Source organism: Ciona robusta, chromosome 11 (genome assembly GCF_009617815.1).
Source record: "Ciona robusta chromosome 11, ASM961781v2".
In the NCBI taxonomy this organism is placed as follows: domain Eukaryota; kingdom Metazoa; phylum Chordata; class Ascidiacea; order Phlebobranchia; family Cionidae; genus Ciona; species Ciona robusta.
The window spans coordinates 566300-585490 of NC_143245.1; the positions used below are offsets into that span (position 1 = coordinate 566300).

The 19191-nt window shown below is 35.3% G+C and overlaps 1 protein-coding gene across 1 annotated transcript; it reads right to left on the minus strand.

Moving 5' to 3' along the window:
- Nucleotides 1-62: 62 nt before the first annotated feature.
- LOC149727545 (sodium/potassium/calcium exchanger 1-like) lies at nucleotides 63-17549 on the minus strand. The gene is made up of 15 exons (XM_089888728.1): nucleotides 17181-17549; nucleotides 16241-16329; nucleotides 15512-15641; nucleotides 14915-15084; nucleotides 9518-9658; nucleotides 8972-9095; nucleotides 6622-6739; nucleotides 5727-5803; nucleotides 5288-5382; nucleotides 3783-3825; nucleotides 2887-2921; nucleotides 2648-2812; nucleotides 1665-1754; nucleotides 1392-1558; nucleotides 63-942 (listed from the first exon to the last, which is right to left on the minus strand). Exons 1-15 carry the CDS (start codon nucleotides 17410-17412, stop codon nucleotides 687-689), a joined length of 1932 nt encoding a protein of 643 aa, XP_089744854.1. The 5' UTR covers nucleotides 17413-17549; the 3' UTR covers nucleotides 63-686.
- Between the last annotated feature and the right edge of the window lie 1642 nt (nucleotides 17550-19191).

Below are 19191 nucleotides of genomic sequence, written 5' to 3' on the forward strand. Positions count from 1 at the left end.
GACCGAGTGCTTTTAAATTATAGGACCACTTTCTAAGGTTGCCTAACTTTTATAAAAGAGACTTTGGTTGAAACTTACCATTTGTTTCTTTTAGTTAACGTTAACCACAATAAATGTTAAGCACAGTATAATAGAATGAAATAGTTTGTGTTGGGAGTTCACAGTCAAAGTAGTGTGTAGGTGAAGACAGGTTAACAAAGCTGGGAAATTACTGTACCATACAAGGGTAACTTCCATGATAATACCACATGAGGTGTAACAACCTCTTTATTGCAAATGTCTGTGATTAATGTTCTAAAATACACTGTTGTTGCTGTCCGGCATAAACTTTTCCTAAAAGTTGTTGTTTTTTCAAAGTGTAAAAATTAGCGCAAAATATTTTATGACATTTTGAAAAGCTTTAACGAATTAAGTTACTTTGTTGCGCAATTTAGTCGTAAATAATATTTCGATTTTAAAGTGAAACAATTTTCCACGACCTTAAAGATCTTGTGGCGCGAGTTTAAATAACGAGCACTAATGTTTCAACACTTCTCGCACTTCAATGACATCATCAAATGACATCATCAATGACATCACCAAATGACATCATCAATAACATCATCAATGAAATCACCAATGGTATTACCAAAGGACATCATCAATAACATTATCAATGACATCACCAAATGACATCACCGATGACATCATCCAGTGGTCACCGGGCACTGGATAACAGTAAATTCAAGTAGCAGACTGAGAACAAGGAAGACAACGTAAAGAAGGAGCATTGTGATCCCAAGTCGTTTGCTCATCTTCCATTTGCACACCGCGATGCTGATCACAACGAACAGCAACATCGCAAATAGGAGGAGAATCGAACAAAATAAACCTTTGGATTCGACAGCGATGGGACTCCCACCATGAAGAGCAAGTGAGGATACAAACCATGGGAAGGGAAGGCTGGAATGTTAAGGTTAATCAGATCTTATTGGTTGTTGTGTATTTAGATATGGGTGTCCCTTTATCTTTGCATGGTGGGGCAACTTTCAATTTACACCATGTTATGTTTTGCACATCTAATGTATATTTCATTGTATTAACAATTTAGCTGTTGGAAAAACTAGTGTACATAGATTTCTACCATGCAAGGATATATAAGTGACATTCATTCACATTATAAATATAATTATACCTTATTTATATTAAATATCACTCAGGTGTAAGAAATAAAACACTATGTTATAAGAACTTTATTTTGCCCAGTAGTGTGAGGATAAATAAGTTACATACGTGGTAACTTGTAAGCGGACACGAGGTGTATGGAACAGAACACCAGTGTCATAAAACGACTGTCGTGCAAGGTTAAATAAGTTGCATCCATTATGATATACTACACTTATAATACTCACCCAATAGTGACATCAAATATGTTGCTTCCCACCGAGCTTGACACCGCCATGTCCCCCAATCCTTTCCTTGCAACGATAACACTTGTAATAAGATCAGGTACTGAGGTACCAGCTGCTAGGAAAGTTAATCCCATCACTGCTTCCGAGAAACCAATGGTTTCCCCAACCTGTGTTGTGATGTCATTGATTCTTTTGTGATGTCAATAATAAACATATTTTGATTTGACAAATTATGCTGTATAAATATGTCACATATTAACTCTCTAGCCCCACCTGGTGAGCCCACCACACCATAAGATACGAGAAACCAGCGATCCATAAAATGCTCCCGAAGAAACTGAACATAAACCATTTCTCGCGTTTCTGCGGAACAAGGTAAGTTTTAATGTTTATATTGTTGTATTGCATGGGGAAGGGGGGTCGTGAGCCAAGCATTTATAAATGCAAGGGAGGTAATCCTGTGAAACTTTTTTGGGGAACAGATGAAGTTAAGTAAGTGAGAATGTCCATATTGTAGTAATGCAGGGGATGGGGAGGCTGTGTTAAAAAAAGCATTGTACTATGTAAAAGCATGGGAAGTATTGATAGCTAAATGCCATTCTGTAAAACAAGTTTTGTTTCTTTTCCTTTCCATATTGTTATCTATGGTAAAGTTAGCTGAACACTTTCAGTTACGCCTGGGCACGGTTGGTTAACGCGTCTGCCTCAAACCCAGAGGTAATGAGTTCAAGGCTGGTCGCTGCCACCATTGTGGGTGTATGTGTCCTTGGGCAAGACACTTAACGACAAATGCTCCAACCCAGTGGTCACTAATGGGTTGTCAATTTATCAGCCACACATAACTTCGTTTTACGGCCATGCGAGGATAAAGCAAGTTACATTCATTCAGTTAAATTACTGGTAATGGTTAAACCAAGGTTCACACTCATGACACACTTTGCTGTAGGAACTCAACCATGTATAATGTGATATTGGGGTAAAAATGAAATAGGCGCCAAACTTTCATAAACACAGGGGGTGTATTAGTTAACAATAACTTTTGCATGTGTTTATTGCGTTATGTCGTAAAAACTTTTTTTTTAAATTTGATGTGTAACAAACAGAACCAGTTAAATTAGAACTTGAAAAGTTTTTACAAGTTTGACAAGCACTAAAAAGTTGGTTTGAAATAATTTTATCAACAATAGCCTGGTGCGATAACTCCATAGATAGTTCACCATGGTTTACAACATATTAATAATTAATCTTCCACTTACTGGGTTTCGAACATCAGGCAGAGTTATCCACAGCGCATACATGATGGGAGCTATTGCGAGGTAGATACACCGCTTAGCGTTCGTCTCCGGCCAACTCAAGTCAAGCATATCGCTCATTTCCACTTCCTCGTTTGGGGGAATCCCAGAGTGCTTCCTCTCCGCAATCTAATTAAACGATTTTAATAAATAAATAATTTAAAGCGTCCCCAAAAACAACGAGAGTAACGGAAGTGACTTACAACTTTAAAGCCGTTTTCATCTATGACATCAGAACCTGTAACAATAGTTATTCTCATAGTTAAATTTGGTATCCAGGTTTTAAACAAAATAAAACATAATTACAAATTTTGTTCATTTCTTCGATCAAAAGAACTGATCATATTAATTAATACAACAAAAAATGAAATCGGACCAGACGTTAGTCGGTAAAAAAACAAAACATATTAATTGTATATTGATGTCTTACGTCAGATTTATGTAGATTTGATGTAGATAAATATCCTGAATTACGCCACAGTTTTACCCATTTAAAGTCAAAGGAAATGGACATTCATAAAATATTTAAGGTAACCTCCATTATTTTAATTACAGCAAAGTTTAAGAAGGATTAAAACAACAACAAAATGTAACAGCTTGTGTTTCAGCTTCTTAGCTTGTGTTGTAATACATCTTCATATTATGTAAATTCAATAGTAAAAATATTTGATTTATTTTTAAACTTCAATTATTAGTTTTAAATTTACTTTAACTAATCCTTCATATTAAAACTTAATCTAAATTTAAACAACATAAACTAAATGTTATAAATTATGCCACACTTTTACTCATATAAAATATATAGACTCTTTGCACAGCTTTGATGATTTTAACTTTAAATTCCCCTAACCTGACAAGCAAGTTGTGCCAAACTTTTAACTTTTTAGTTTGTTGCTTTAAGATCTTTTTTATTTAAAACAGAACAGAATGGACATCCATAAAATATTTATCGGGGTTTTTAAAACTTTGGCATTTAAACAATCACCGCATGCTCTGTACATTTACCCATATATAGAGAATCAAGTTAAATGAATTTCAGGGAATTCTGAATCATATAATGAATTGTTTGTTACATTATAAGTATTATGACATCACTTACGACTATTGTCTGCCGCTCCATTGCTTGGATGGTTGTTTTGTGTCTGGAATAGAAATAGAAAGTAGTTCAAAGTTATGTTACTTCTGCTACCAGGCATAATGTAAACATTCTTTTAACGGCTCATCTGGTGTAAAACGTGTTTTTTACATTAATTTTGATGTTTTTACATCCGGCAAGACTTCCATCACAGAGTTTTGCGTAGGATGGCAGACAAAACGTCACAAATGCAATGTTTTTTTATACCAGATCAGCCATTGAAAGATCATTTTAAATATTTTAAATAGTTATATGTTGTAAAACTGAAACATATAATGTTAATGCCATGCGTATTTTAATCTATAAATATCTTCTGGTAATTTTATTTTAGCTGTAACTTTGCTTGTAAATTGTTATGCAAGCCTATATGTTTTCTGTGACATTTCTGTATCTAGAAACAACAGAAAACTTGAATAATAAACTTAAAAGTTAACTAACCAACTTCGAAAATATTCTATTCAAAACTTTAACAAAGTAATATGTTTGTAAATAATCAATTTACCTAATTACTGGATTGGTTTATTAATATTTAATCTGGCATGTTTTGTTTTATGTCACTGTTTCGTAACAACCATTCAGGGAATAAGATTGGGCCTGCTGTTTATTATTTATTTATAAATTCAAACTGGCAGTAGTAACTACACATGTAAGGATATATGTATACAGGGAAGTCCTTTTAATTATTATTGTGTGTGTATGTGCGTGCGTGTGTGTGTGTGTGTGTCATTGTATGTGTGCATCCTCTGCTAATTCTCTTACTGCTAATTGCTTCAACCCAGTTGTCACTAATAGGTTGTCTAAGTTATCATCCATGCAGAAAACAGTCACCCACGAAGTTACATACGTGGTAACTCGTAAGCGGACACAAGGCGTATGAATCACATGACGTGTGTTATAACGACTGTCATTACCCCGCCGCTCGAGAATAAAAAAGTTACATTCATTCATTTAATAATTAATACACTTGGTGTCACATAAGGTGAATGGCGTATTGCCATTATAACACGGTGCATGAGTGAGCAACTTACATCCCCGATCATAAGTTATGGTAGCTCATAACAGGACACAAGGTGTATAAAACAAACGACTGTTTTAACGACTGTTATTGCCCCACCACGCGAGGATCAATAAGTTACATACTGGTAACTCGTAAGCGGGCACGAGGTGTATGAAACAGAACACCCGTGTTATAATGACTGTCGTTGCTCCGCCATGCGAGGATAAATAAGTTACATACATGGTAACTTGTAAGTGGGCACAAGGTGTATGAAACAGAGCACCCCTGTTATAACGACTGTTGTTGCTCCGCCATGCAAGGATAAATAAGTTTCATACGTGGTAACTTGTAAGCAAGCACGAGGTGTATGAAACAGAACACCTGTGGTATAAGGACTGTTGTCGCCCCGTCAGACAAAGGTTAACAAGTTCACAAGTAACAAGGTTATGTAACTTCCCCCATTCATTCTCACCTCATCTTCCTCCCCTATTGTTGTAAGTGGGACTTCATTGTTCGTTGCTACGCCTTCCGGGGATGTTTCGTTCGGTTTCGGGACCACACGAACCACTGTGTTTGGAATAATAAGTTGTAAAACCAGTGTGTTTTGAATAATAAGCTTTTATGAAGTCTAGCAACAGCAAATCTTAACTATGTGTTTAATTCATTGTGTCCGAATTTAACATGTTATAATGGAATTATAACTGAGAGATTTTTAGGAAAATAGTCGTATATTGGTGAATAATAAACAGGAATGAAATGTATGAAATAACTGTTTTTATAACTTGAATTGTTGCCTGCCACACAAAAACAATTAAGTGACACCGTTCATTTACAGTCTCTCTTATTTTCTATATAGCTCAATCATTATCATTCGAAGTGAAATAGTTTAAATACAAATACTCCATGTTTACCCTGGTTTTCGTAAATAACCGCTGTGGATTTCGCTTCAACTTTGTCGCTGCTGTTGGCGTTTGCTTTCTGGTTGTACCTGGGTTGGTTTATTCAAGTTACCTCTCCTAATTTTGACAGTGGTTCTGTTTTTATAGTAGGGTGGGGGAGATGTGACCACTTTAGCACATAATACCCAATTATCCTGATCGTGTTTTAAACAATTAACAACGGTCTATGAGAGTCGTGAGGATAAAGTTTTATAAAAAATCGTTAAACGTTTGTTTACTACCAAATTGGAGGAGAAAATAGATTGAAAAGATGTCCCATCTTTCCCCACCCTACTATACCAATAAAACTAGAGTATTTTTACCAATACTAAGTTAAATAAGTCTATTTGGTTAAGTTGTTATTAATGGAACAAAGTATTATAATAATATTAAATACACTTAGTTTTAGTTTATATTTGTTGTGACACCTAAAACAATATATGTTGTTCTATTTTTAGTCCATAACAACGGTTTTGTTGCATATGATTTTAACTTTACTTTATCATAAGAAACAAGAAAAAAAGTTTTGTTATATATGAGATCCTTAAGGTTAGAGTTGGCCCATTTCCCTACAATTTTTTGTATTATTATAATTGTTTGCTGTGAAAATATTGCTACTTGTTTATGACGTTTTATAAATTTAAATTAAGAATTTAATTTCAATTATGTGATAAAGTAAAATGGACAATGTATAAACTAAGTATAGTGTTATATACAATGCTGTATTGTTTTTGTTAAAAAATACTTTACATCTATATGTATATGTATGTTTCATAGACTTCATAAATCACAATAAAAGTTTTTATTCAACATTAATCAACCATACCCATTATTCTTATAATTATTTGATATGAATCCCTATTGTTACCTGTTTATGACATCACGATCAGTGCTTCCTCTTTTATTCAATGTGCGAGCCATCCTTGGACTGATAAGTTTCATTCGCGCCATCGCGTAAAGTCGAGATGATCGTTCTTTGCTTGGTTCTGAACATTCATAGATTTATTCAATTAGATTTGACCCCTAATATAAAATAGTGGTTCAGTCTTAAACATTACGTAAGGGTTTGGCTGGGCAAGGTTCTTGCTGAATGGCAGATGATATGTTAGACTAATGCTTTTTTGACCCTACACATAGCATAAGGGTTTGCTTGGTTTAAAATCAAATGAAATGTTCACTGCAGCATATGTGATCTGAAATGTTGGTGCTATCAATACTAAAGTACTTTGTTGCGTTAAAACATGCGTACAGTTGCATTGCCCTGAGTTACTAATGGCTTTAATCAAGTTGAAATAAAATTATTGGTTTTATTTTTATACCACGAAAATAAATAATATCTACATTATGCCTGGGAGCAAAAGTAACGGAACCGATTTTTTTTATCTGTGTGATTACAATAACTAATGACAAATTTATTTACTGTAGCGTGATGAAAATTAACAGCAAAAGAAAGTCAAAAAATAAAATAAATAGGAAGAAATGAAAAGAAATGGCATTAAAATGTTCCCACTTTTGCTGTAGTTCCAGTAATAAATGCTCGCCAAAGTTATGATTTATGTTGGCTGAAGACAACAAACAGTATTTAATGTTTTCCACTAATGAACGCCCACCAAGTTTTATAATTTTACCAGTTATTTGATGTTTTTAGAAACAGTATTTGATGTTTTAAAAATATGTTAACTTCCAAGCAAACACTGCCTATAGCAAACATATTTAATCTTACGTCTGTGTTGGGAATTCCTGATTTTATCGATTAAATTGGGATTATTGATTTTCCGTTAGTTGTATTCTAACAACGACATATCCGTAAACTGGAAAGTATTTGACAATAATGCCATCAGACAAGCGCAAGTGAGCATGTGATGTTATATGTGCCACACACTTTACAGCCGTATAGGGTTGCCAACATAAAGGGGCTAATTCAATTCTTCATTAATTTTTTACACCTTAAGACTTTTTAAGTGGGCGCCACTTCACTATATGAGAGGTTGAAGTTTAAGACCATGGTATAAATGGTTTGAAGGCATGTATGGCCCATGTTATAACGACTGTCGGTGGCCCGCCATGCGAGGATAAATAAGTTACATACGTGGTAACTCATAAGCGGGCACGAGGTGTATGAAACAGAACACCCGTGGTATAACGACTGTCGTTGCCCCTGCCATGCGAGGATAAATAAGTTACATACGTGGTAACTCCTGAGCGGGCACGAGGTGTATGAAACAGAACACCCGTGGTATAACGACTGTCGTTGCCCCCGCCATGCGAGGATAAATATAATGAAGTTTCATTCATTCATTTAAAAACCAATGTATTAAAAATCTTTATTTTATCATATTTATTTATTTTTCTCTTATAAATATATTCCATTTTTTATTTCACAGTTTTTTCCTGAAATTTTTTAACTATACAGTAGGATGGGGGAAGATGGGACACTTTTTAACTCTATTTTCTCGTCCTATTTAGTAGTAAACAAAGAACATTTAAAGAAATATGAAACTATGTTCCCATGAGTCTCATAGGCCGTTGTTAATTGTTTAAAACACGATGAGGATATCTGGATATTAAGTGCTTAAGGTGTCCCATTTTCCCCCACCCTACTATATATTTATATATATACATAGATTATATTTTGTCCTTTTGTGTAAGTACATCAGTAATGCTAGATACAAGTTCATATGTTTCTACATGGGCCCTACGTTGATGGGAAACTTGGAACACATAACGTTGCATGCTTGCTTAAATTGAACTGTGGGCAAAATGTCAAACAGACTTTTAGAATTATTTAACTGTTTGTAATTAAAACCTCTCGTCTCCAAACAATGCTTATTGTCTGCTATGTTTGGCTTGGGGTGTAGTAATATTTGAAATTGCTTTTCTGGTAAAAAAAGAAAATTTATTGCGCTAATATTTTTATAGTGATGGCAGAAAAATGTTGGATCAATAAGATATATAGTAGACTGAGGTAAGATGGGACATCTTTAGCACATAATATCCAAATATCCTGACCGTGTTTTAAACAATTAACAACGGTCTAATGGAGCCATGGGCATACAGTTTTATAATTCTTTAAATGTTTTTTGTTTACTACCAAATGGGACGGAAAATAGAATAAAAAGGTGTCACATTTAAAAAAAATAATTTTTAAGAATTATAAAATATCTGGTAGCAAAATCATCGGAATTTCCAAGTTTTAATATTGAATTGTAATTGCTTACCATCTGTAACTGGGTCTAACGTATGCATCATAAGTTGGACGATGCCGTAGCTAAAAGTAACTTTATCTTTTTGCTCCTCTGGTTGGGAGATAGAGTTCATAACAGCCAGGACACTCTTGGAGTTCTGTGTAAAAATAATGGAGAATTAATTGAGAATAACATGGAGAATTAATGGAGAATTAACAGTAATTATGTATGTATGTATGTAATTATATTTGAAACCCCAGCCATTTAAGCTTGGATGGCCTTCGTATAACATGACAATGACAGTTGTTATAACATGGATGTTTTGTTTCAAACACCTCGTGCCAGCTTACAAGTTATCACATATGTAACTTTGTCAGTGATTGTTTTTCTATATGGCTAGCAACTTAAACAACCCATTAGTGACCGCTGGGTTGGAGCAATTACTGTTCAGTGTCTTGCCCAAAAATAAATGCGCTCACAATAGTAGTAGCAACCAGCTTCAAAACCTAGAAGCTAACGTTTAAACATTTGTGCGACAGTGTGGATAAATAATATAACTAGGACACAAACCCCACAAACCTCAGGTCCCACTTTGCTTGCTTCATTCTTATGTGTTGAAGCTCCTATCTTTTTCTTCACCCAGGTTTCTATTGGTTTGTTAAACTTCATAAATGTAACGTACAAACCATAAATGATCATTAGGCCGATGCTTTCTTGGATCTGTGGGGAAACATAAGTGAATTAATGAAACTTGTTTTTTTTATGTGGTTAATTTCAACTTTCAAAAGTTAGTTTGTCTGGCTTTTCGTATGTTTAGTTCATATAGTTTCTATAGCTTTGGGTTTTGTTATTTATCTTCTTTTTATTTTAATTTAAAGGTTAGATTAGTCCGTTGGTTTTCTATAATAATTATATTTAAACTGAAGCCGACATTTTAATTTCTTTGTAATAACTTTTGATTGAAAATAATGACGTCGCAAACTAAGTTCATTTCATATTAATCCTAATGTAAAATAATTGATTGTTTGGGAAATTAATTCTAGAATTGTTAAAATTGCTCATAATTAGTTTGAATATTAAATATCCAACCACTAGTAATGCTATCAGGCGGAATGTATGAACGTAACTTATTTTATCCTCGCGTGGCCGGAAAACGACAGTCGTTATCTTACGAGTTTAACACCTCGTACCAGCTTACGAGTTACCATGTATGTTACTTTGTGGGTAATTATTTTTTGATTTGATTTTTGCTATATATTGCTGAAAATTTAGACAACCCATTAGTGACCACTGGGTTAGAGCAATTGTCGTTAAGTGTTTTGCCTGAGAGCTCCCACATTGGTAACAGTGACAAACCTTGAACCCATTACCTCTGAGTCACAGACAGGCGCGCTAACCACTTTGCCACATTGCGGAACATAATTTTGAAACTGATGTTGTTGTATCTTAAAAATAATTCCTAGTGGTAGCCAAATGTATGTCAGATAAAACATTGTTTACATATTTCTTATGTTTTATTTTGTACCAGAAGAACAGTTTTAACAATATAGTGAACATTTACTAATAATTTGTGTTTTAGCATTTTGTATTCAATTGTAACGCATTAATTTTTCATAGAATTAACCTTCCAGTGACCCATAAATCTTTGTGACTTAAATTAAACTGAATTATGTCTGCATCAAACCAGAAAGATCATTGTCCGACCCCTAAGCATTTGAGACACAATGCATTAAATATATATTTTAAAGCCACTTGAGGGAATTAATTTCCATTTTACATATGACCAGATGAATTCTAACTGAAACTTTTAGAAAATAACAAAAATATATAACGCTTTACCAACGTTGTATAAACTATAAATTGTGCTAAAGCCTGATCCATAAGATTAAAACTATTATACCCTTTTTGCATGGTAAAAAGTTAATGCGAATAACGATCCGCATTCTTTACTCGCATAATGCGAGTAACAACCAACCTCCTACAGCAGATGACACGCTTATGACGTTATGCGTGTTAACTTTGTTTTTGTGAGTAAATATGCGAGTACTTACGCGCATAAAAGTGACCATGCAAAAAGGGTATTAGCGGTCCTTAGCCTTGCGACCTATTACATTTAGTTCATATGTTACATAGCAAAGGTTACAAAGTTAAGGTCAGACGAAGTGGCGTCATCACTTAACGTCGTTCATGCCCGCTTCAAACGTTCGCATCAACGTTAATGCAAATTGCGCAATTCCCTTTGCGAAGCTGCGGTTCCATCTGCAAACCTTGAACGCTTTTAGGCATTACTCCAAATCTTAAATATTCAATCGACCTTTTATATTAAAGTATTATGTACGAATGTAGTTGAAAATTATCCTTTTTACTGCGGGTGGTAAGTTAGTTATGCTATTCAACCTAAACGAATCGCTAGCATTCATCCACGCGCACGTGTAGTACTGTGGGGGTAATATAGGACACCGTTAGCACATGATATCTGTGGTAAAGTACTGTGGGGTAATGTGGGATATCGTCAGCACATAATCTAATATTTTCTTATTGCGTTTTTCACAATTAACAAAGCTCTTTTTGGTTGGTAAGGATACGGTTAAATAATTTTGGAAATATTTTGCGTTCACTTTTAAATAAAACAAAAAAATAAACTAAAAACATAAACCATCTTACCCCACCTACTATCACAATTTTAATTTGTTACATCAATTTTGGTAGCGAATTTTAAAAATGGGTAAAAAGAAAAGACAGACTATAGCGACAAACGACAGCCGTATTATATTCTATATGCTTACGTGACTATCTCTATACGTAAATACGATCGTTGTGCAAATACGTTTAATTCACAAACGTCACGATTTATAGTTCAAGTTCACCGCCGGTTATATTTCATCTCCAACCGTATCCTTACATACGTCCCATGTTGACCGTGTGGGCGGGAACTAGAAAAGCATTAGCAATCATCAGGACGCCATGCTTAAAATAAAACCATCACGTGCGCTTAATTGTGGTTTATGTATTGCGCAATATACTAAGTTATTTGACTAACATCGTATATGCGATGTGTGCTATCATGTTCGCCAGGTTTTAACGTAAATTCAAATTTAAACGAACTTGTTGGTTTTTTAGCGTTTTGCCCTGCTATGGGAAGTCGTAAAGCAGCTTTTTTGCTTTATACATTTTTTCCTAAAACAAAGTAGAAATTACTCCTGTTAAAATAACACGCCTTTGTTCTTAAGGAACTCTGTCAGAACGGAATTTGTATTTATCACTTTAAATACGATAGTGAAGATCAAATCGATTGCGCCAAAATAAGATGCGTGAAATTCGCTTTAGTCTTTTTTAAACCGCTCAGTTGCCCACAGCGTATTAATTAGTCATAACGCATATAAATAGCTCCACGAATACGATAGCGAAAATAAAAATATTAAAACAACGAAAAAAAGGAAGTAACAACAAAACAACAGTCCTATCAAAACCGCTAGAAATAAAAAGTTGTGAAAAAGAACACCAATTCCGTTATACCGTAGACTCTATTTGTTAATATTTATCCGTGCATGGCGGGGCAACGGCAGTCGTTATAACACGGGTGTTCTGTTCCATACACCTCATGCCCGCTTACGAGTTACCACGTATGTAACTTATTTATCCTCGCATGGCGGGGCAACGACAGTCGTTATAACACGAGTGTTCTGTTCCATACACCTCGTGCTCGCTTACAAGTTACCACGTGTGTTACTTTGAGGGTGATAGTTTTCTTTGTTGGTGGCTTTCTATTCTACGTGGGATGTTCTGCACCTTTGCACATTCGCTTACGAGATTAATTCCTTTATTAGTATTCCGTATATGGCTGCTAATTTAGACTTTCCCAACCATTAACGCATGCACAACGAGGCGTATTAATTTCCGTTGTAGATTTCCACTTTCGCGCATTAAGGTGTCACATAATATTGTTATATAACCCCACCCTCCCCCGGAGGATTATCTTTGGTATAAAATCGATCCTCCCTTGATTGAAATTGATCCAAAATTAAGCCGCTAACGACCCACCCGCTGTATGACGCACACTTGATCCTTGACGTATATTTCAAAAACTATACTTTGTGACGTCACGAAATATCACGTCACTGATATAGGCTTACAACGTTGGGTCATATATTTGTGTAATATGATATGTTTTCCATCGTACGTATACACCGAATATTTTAATGCATTTGGATTGTTTTTCTGTACAAAGGGCCGAGTTGTAACCAAGTATACGCAATGTTTCCCTACAAAGGCCCTACATAGGCCGTGGTTCTATTCATTCATTCATTTCATTATTCATTTTTAATATTTGTGCTAATACCTGAAATTGGACGTTAAAAGTGAATGAAAACTAAGCACTATATAAATTGAACTCGTTTGAAGTTGAATTTGAACAACGTTGACGTCCTAGTTTTTATCGGTTGGTCGCCTACCCCCACTATATTACAGTCTGTATGTGAAACCCTACGTACACAGCGTTGATTGATGCGTGAACTTCAATTACAACTTAAGTGATTTCGGTCGTTTGCTCCCAACGGTGACAGTTTATGTTTTATTAATATCTTAAAATTTCAAACACCGGGCGCCCACCTTTCGTTAAAGGAGGGCGTGCTTTAATATTTCATAGCGACCCACATATAAATAAACGCCATCAATATTCATGCTTTATTTATATAGCCGTCTGTCAAGCGGTCTTTAATCGTTTAAATCACTTGTCAATTTAAAGCAAGCGAGCGCCATCGGTCAAATGGGGCAGGTGAATCGAGACCGTGACACTTAATTGCATTGAAACGGTTTAAAGCGAAGCAGAGTTGCATGGCTATCTTATCGATCCCTCCTGGCGCTCGATTTCCATTTTATGAAGCTTCCCGTTAAATAATGGATGACGAACCGTTGAATCGTCATCAGATTAAATTATACGAGATCGGGAAGTTTTGACGTGCCCGTTTTTTTGTAAACTTTAATGAAGGTCTAATGTAACCAGTAAGGAATTGGTGCTATGAAAATGTAACAGACAAAAGTGAAGTTCAAAATATTGTATATTGAAGTATAAATCTACATTTCGCCTAAATGGCATCGTCAGTCTCTGCCAAGAAAACCTAAATATATAACTTCGGCAAAAAATATGACAAATTTTGTTCGTATCTCGGTTTCAAATTCAAAAATTGAAAATCATCAATTTAGTTTTTATTAAAGCGGCAAAACAAAACCTTGGGGTTTATGTCTGAAGGTTGGAGTCGGAGAGTTGCTGAGGTTTGAAGTTGTGGATATAAGTTAATGAACGCTGTTGTCTTTTGGTCAAGAAATATTGCTTTTAAACTACTAAGTTTAAATTAACGTGAAAGTGCTTATACGGAATATGGTTCACAAACTGTGGCGCGACATATCCCCAGGACCTGGGCCATTGGTTTTTAAAGAGTCACATTTCACACAAAACATGCCAAAACTACAAAAGGCATGGTTTATTCTAGTAAAAAGTTTACGTCACACCGCGGTTGTGAAATCCTACATAAAAATATGTACCAAAACTATATGCACAGTTTCTGCCCCAACTTTTCAATTATTTGTTCGTAAATTTTCTCGAGACACCCGAGCGAGTTTATTCAAAGCACATCCGTTACGGGTTATGCGAGGTTGCATCAAATATGTATTGGATCGATGCTAATGCAACTCAATAGTGATAAAATAATTGAGTTATGTATTCATAAAGCTAAGGTTACCCGGCTGTTATACTTGCATGTATATGCAGTATACTGTGGGGTAAGACGGGACAAATTTAGCACTTAATATCCAAATATCCTAATCGTGTTTTAAACAATCAACAACAGTCTATGGGAGTCGTGAGGATACGATTTTATAATTCTTTGAATGTTTTTTTTTAACTACCGAATAGAAAGAGAAAATAAAATTAAAATGTGTTTTATCTCCCCCCACCCTACTATATTAAGCCATCTTTACCTCAATATAGGAGTTGGTGAACGAGACAATGAGAACCACGAGACTCAGAATGTAGAATGAACAGTCCCTGAACAGAGGCCACCACGTTAATTGTAAGATCTGATGACTAAATAAACTGCACATCCCGATCACGAATAAGATGTTGAAGACAGCTGACCCAACGATGGTACCTGTGGAACAATTAATGTAAGGTATGGTAGGGAGGGGGGAGACGGGACACCTTCATTATATAATATCCAAATATCCTGATCGTGTTTTGAACAATTAACAACGGTCTATGAAAGACGTGCTGAGGATACGGTTTTAAAATTCTTTGAATGTTCTTTGTTTACTTTTAAATTGGACGAGAACATAGAATTAAAAGGTGTCCCGGCTTCCCCCCTACTATATATGTTATAGTATAAGGTACATGTTAAGACAAGTTGTATAACTTACTGTAAAGGAGGGGCTTTAACACACAACGTAAAAATGTAACCCAAACATACACATTTTTTCCGGCAGGGGATTAGGTTAGAGTTGGCGCATTGCCCCTAAAGACAACTATAAACGCCATAATACAGCTTAAAATGCACGAGGTATATAAGAAATCCCACTTACCTATTCCAACGTTACTTTTAGCTAAAAACACCCCGATTATTGACGTAAATAACTCAGGGGCGCTCCCTCCAGCGGCCATGAACGTGGCACCGGCTACGTCATCAGATATCTTCAATCGTCGCGTGATGACCTGGTCACGTGACGAAAGTAAAATAAAATATTAATGTAAATTTCATTGATTTTTTTTCGTAATGCCAAAATTGTATATTCTTATACAAAAAATGAAAAATTGAATTTTGTTTTCCAAAGCAGTAAAATTACCACTTTCTTTTCTTATTTTGCGGTTTGCAATACAAATAACACGCCGTAACGAGCCAAACAATCACGCAAATTTATGGCTGACAATTCCTAACCTTTAACCCATACTGCCAAATATCCCTTAGGCTTAGAATAAACCCGATAACCACTAACTCATTATTTTGTCAACATTTGACACAAACTCAAAACTTCGAAGTACCACGTCACCATAATCGAGTATAGTATCTTTAGCAGGCCGTGGTTGGGGTAAGATGGTTCATGTTTTCATTCTCCTTTATCGCCCCTTGTGCTAGTAAATATAGAGTATTCACGGAATTGTAAACCCGCATTCTTACAACTCTAAAAGAGCGATGTTAATTTTAAAACAAGATCGGGAAATATGGGATATTATATGCCAACCTGTCCCACCTTACCCCACAGTACCATAAACCAATACAGCATAGTTTTAATGTCATAAAAAAACATACAAACCTCAAGAGCCGGAACGAAAAACTCATCACAAACTATAGCGAGCGCCACAAACATGTACAGCATACCAAATACGTGGAGTAAGACCGCCCCTGGAATGACAGATGAGATAAATTATATATAGGCTGCTGGTACGAGATAACGAGAAACACGGTAAAATGTCAGTGGTTGAAATGAGATCTGGATAAATATATTGCAACAGTGGGGTACAATAGAAACATATTATATAACTAAATGGAAATGGATTTTTTTTCATGTTATAGGGTGTCCATCTTACCCCACTGTACCGATACATTTATTCGTATCGTATATTCCAATTACTTTGTATTTTTTAAGCTAATAATGGTCAAGGTCCCTAACGTGGCAAATAACAAAAAAAAACCTTATACTTAAATTCGCTTTAACACAGCATACATTTATAATATGCTTTATTTTAGATCCCTGTCACAATTACTCGCAAAATATAACACATAACATTCAACAGTAAGAATCTGGTAATACGAAAACATAACAGACAAAAACCAAGTCTAACAAATAGTATGATATAGGAGATATATATTTGGCATCGCTAGTCATATAAGCACCAGATCAATGTCAGACTCACGGAATTGATTACAGTTATAACATCTATACCACATATTATTTCATTTTTTTATGACAATATAATAATGTTTTTCCAATAAGTTTATTTTAATGATCTGTTTTGAATATAATAGTAGGGTGGGGTAAGATGGGCCGTATTTTTTATTTTCTCTTATCGTCCCAATTTGCCATTGAGTTTAGAATATTTATCGAATTATAAAACCGTATCTTCGCATCTCTAAAAAACGTTGGTAATTGTTCAAAGCTCAATTAGAAAAAAATGGCATATTATGTGACAACAGCATCGATCTTACCCCACACTACTGTATTTAACAATAGAACATAAAACAGGTGTTTTAACCTTTTTTCCTCGTTGCTAAGTCAATGTAATCGTGTGGGTAAATCCCTTGGTTTTTCGACGAAGTATTTGTTGTCGCGTTCACGAACGAAGAAGCCGCTTCCCTTCTTATTCTGATTGTGACGTCATTATTGTTATTGTTGTCCGTGAATTGCGTCACAATCAATGCCCCGATACAAACTCCAGCTATAAACCCAACACCCCATAACAAGTTCTCGCACCTTCGGCGAACCATTGCGACCAAGTAGATTTCCAACCACAAACTTTATGTTGAAATATAGCTTGATAGAAAAAAAACATCAATCCATCACTAACGATCCCTGGCAATAACTTTAAAGTACGACCACACGAATCTGAACATTGAAGATATAAATATTAGATGAGAGATATCATCAGCAACATTATATAAACATATCCTAATGGACCGAAGCCCCGGGCTAGTTTCGTCCGTCTAATTAATTCCCATATTTACTTATGCTGTTCTAATACATGCAACCAGCCAGTATACACTAACATAGGCGTATGGAAACAAGGTCTATACTGCAATAACCTTGCTACCTTCGCACCCCACCACTACACAAACTTTCCTATTATTATCACAAGTGAACTAGCGATGACTGTCGCAGTGGATTGCGTTATTGTATAACGACAACTAATTTAACGGACCTCTCCGTGCACTGAAATATTCATAAGCAATATGCCGCAGAGGTTCGCTTTCTATATACTGTTCCTTCCATCGTCTCTTCTTATTACAGCGGCCATGGCGCCCCTGGTGTCTTTTGTATTTTACCTCGCGTAATTGGATCGATTTTTTTAGCCTGATGATTTCTAATTTACTGGTGATTGGGCCAGCACTAAACAAACCTTGTGCTGCCAACTTTAACTCTAGGACCAAGCAACCATATACATTAGATGGGATAAGATAATAATAGTCCATGTTTTCATTTTCTTTTCTCGTCTCAATTATAGTAGTAAACTCAAAAAGTTATAGAATTATAACCGTATTCTCACGGCCCTAACAAAGCGTTGTTGTTCAAAACACGATCCGGAAACATCGAACATCACATGCTAACCTTATCTATCTTACCCAACATCATTATACGAATACAACATCTGTCTAATTCAAATGCTAACGAAACGAACTCCAAAACGCATAAGCTTGACTCAGAATCCACGATTATTATTCTCAATCAAGCCACGCTAAACCGAGCTTCAACAGGAAGTATGAATTACATCAATACAGGCTTTGCGTCCCCTCTATACGAAACATGATAGTTTCGTGACGTCATTAAACCATGATATGACGAACACCCTTTCATCTATGACAACGAATCACGTGGATAAAGCATCATATATCATGAGCATGAACGGGTTGATTTATAGGAGAAATCACAAACAAGGTAATCGTATAGTTAACTGTTATTTTACGTTGTTTTTAGTTATATTTTTAGTTGTTTCGTTATGTTTTAGTTACCAGCATTTCTTTTGTACAATATGCCTGCAACGCATTTGAAGGAGGAAAGGAAAACAAATATTCGCATTGTATGATATTAGTTACCATTACTTCTTGTCATGCAATGCAATTAACTATATTTCCTACTTGTTTTTGAGCTTATCTACAAAGAATTGAAAAAGTGTTTTTTATCTTTCAAGGTCATTTTATGGGAAAATGTTAAAGAAACTCCATTTTACATTATATATAGGTATTGGACAAAACAACTTAAATACGTAATATAGAAGCCCAAGCATCTATAGTATAGAAGACCTGTGTTAAACGACTGTCGTTTTCCGGCCACGTGAGGATAAAGTTGTTGTCATTTATATTGCAAAGAATAGATGCTTGGGCAAAACATTTGTCTAAATGCACACCGTAGCAGATGCGCAAACTGAACTGTAATGCTCGCTTATCTATCCTAGCATACCAAGCATTGCCTATATCTGGCACCCATTGACTCCGCCTATATATGTCTGGCACCTCTTGAGGTACAAATCCAACTAACTCTGGCTTGCTTCA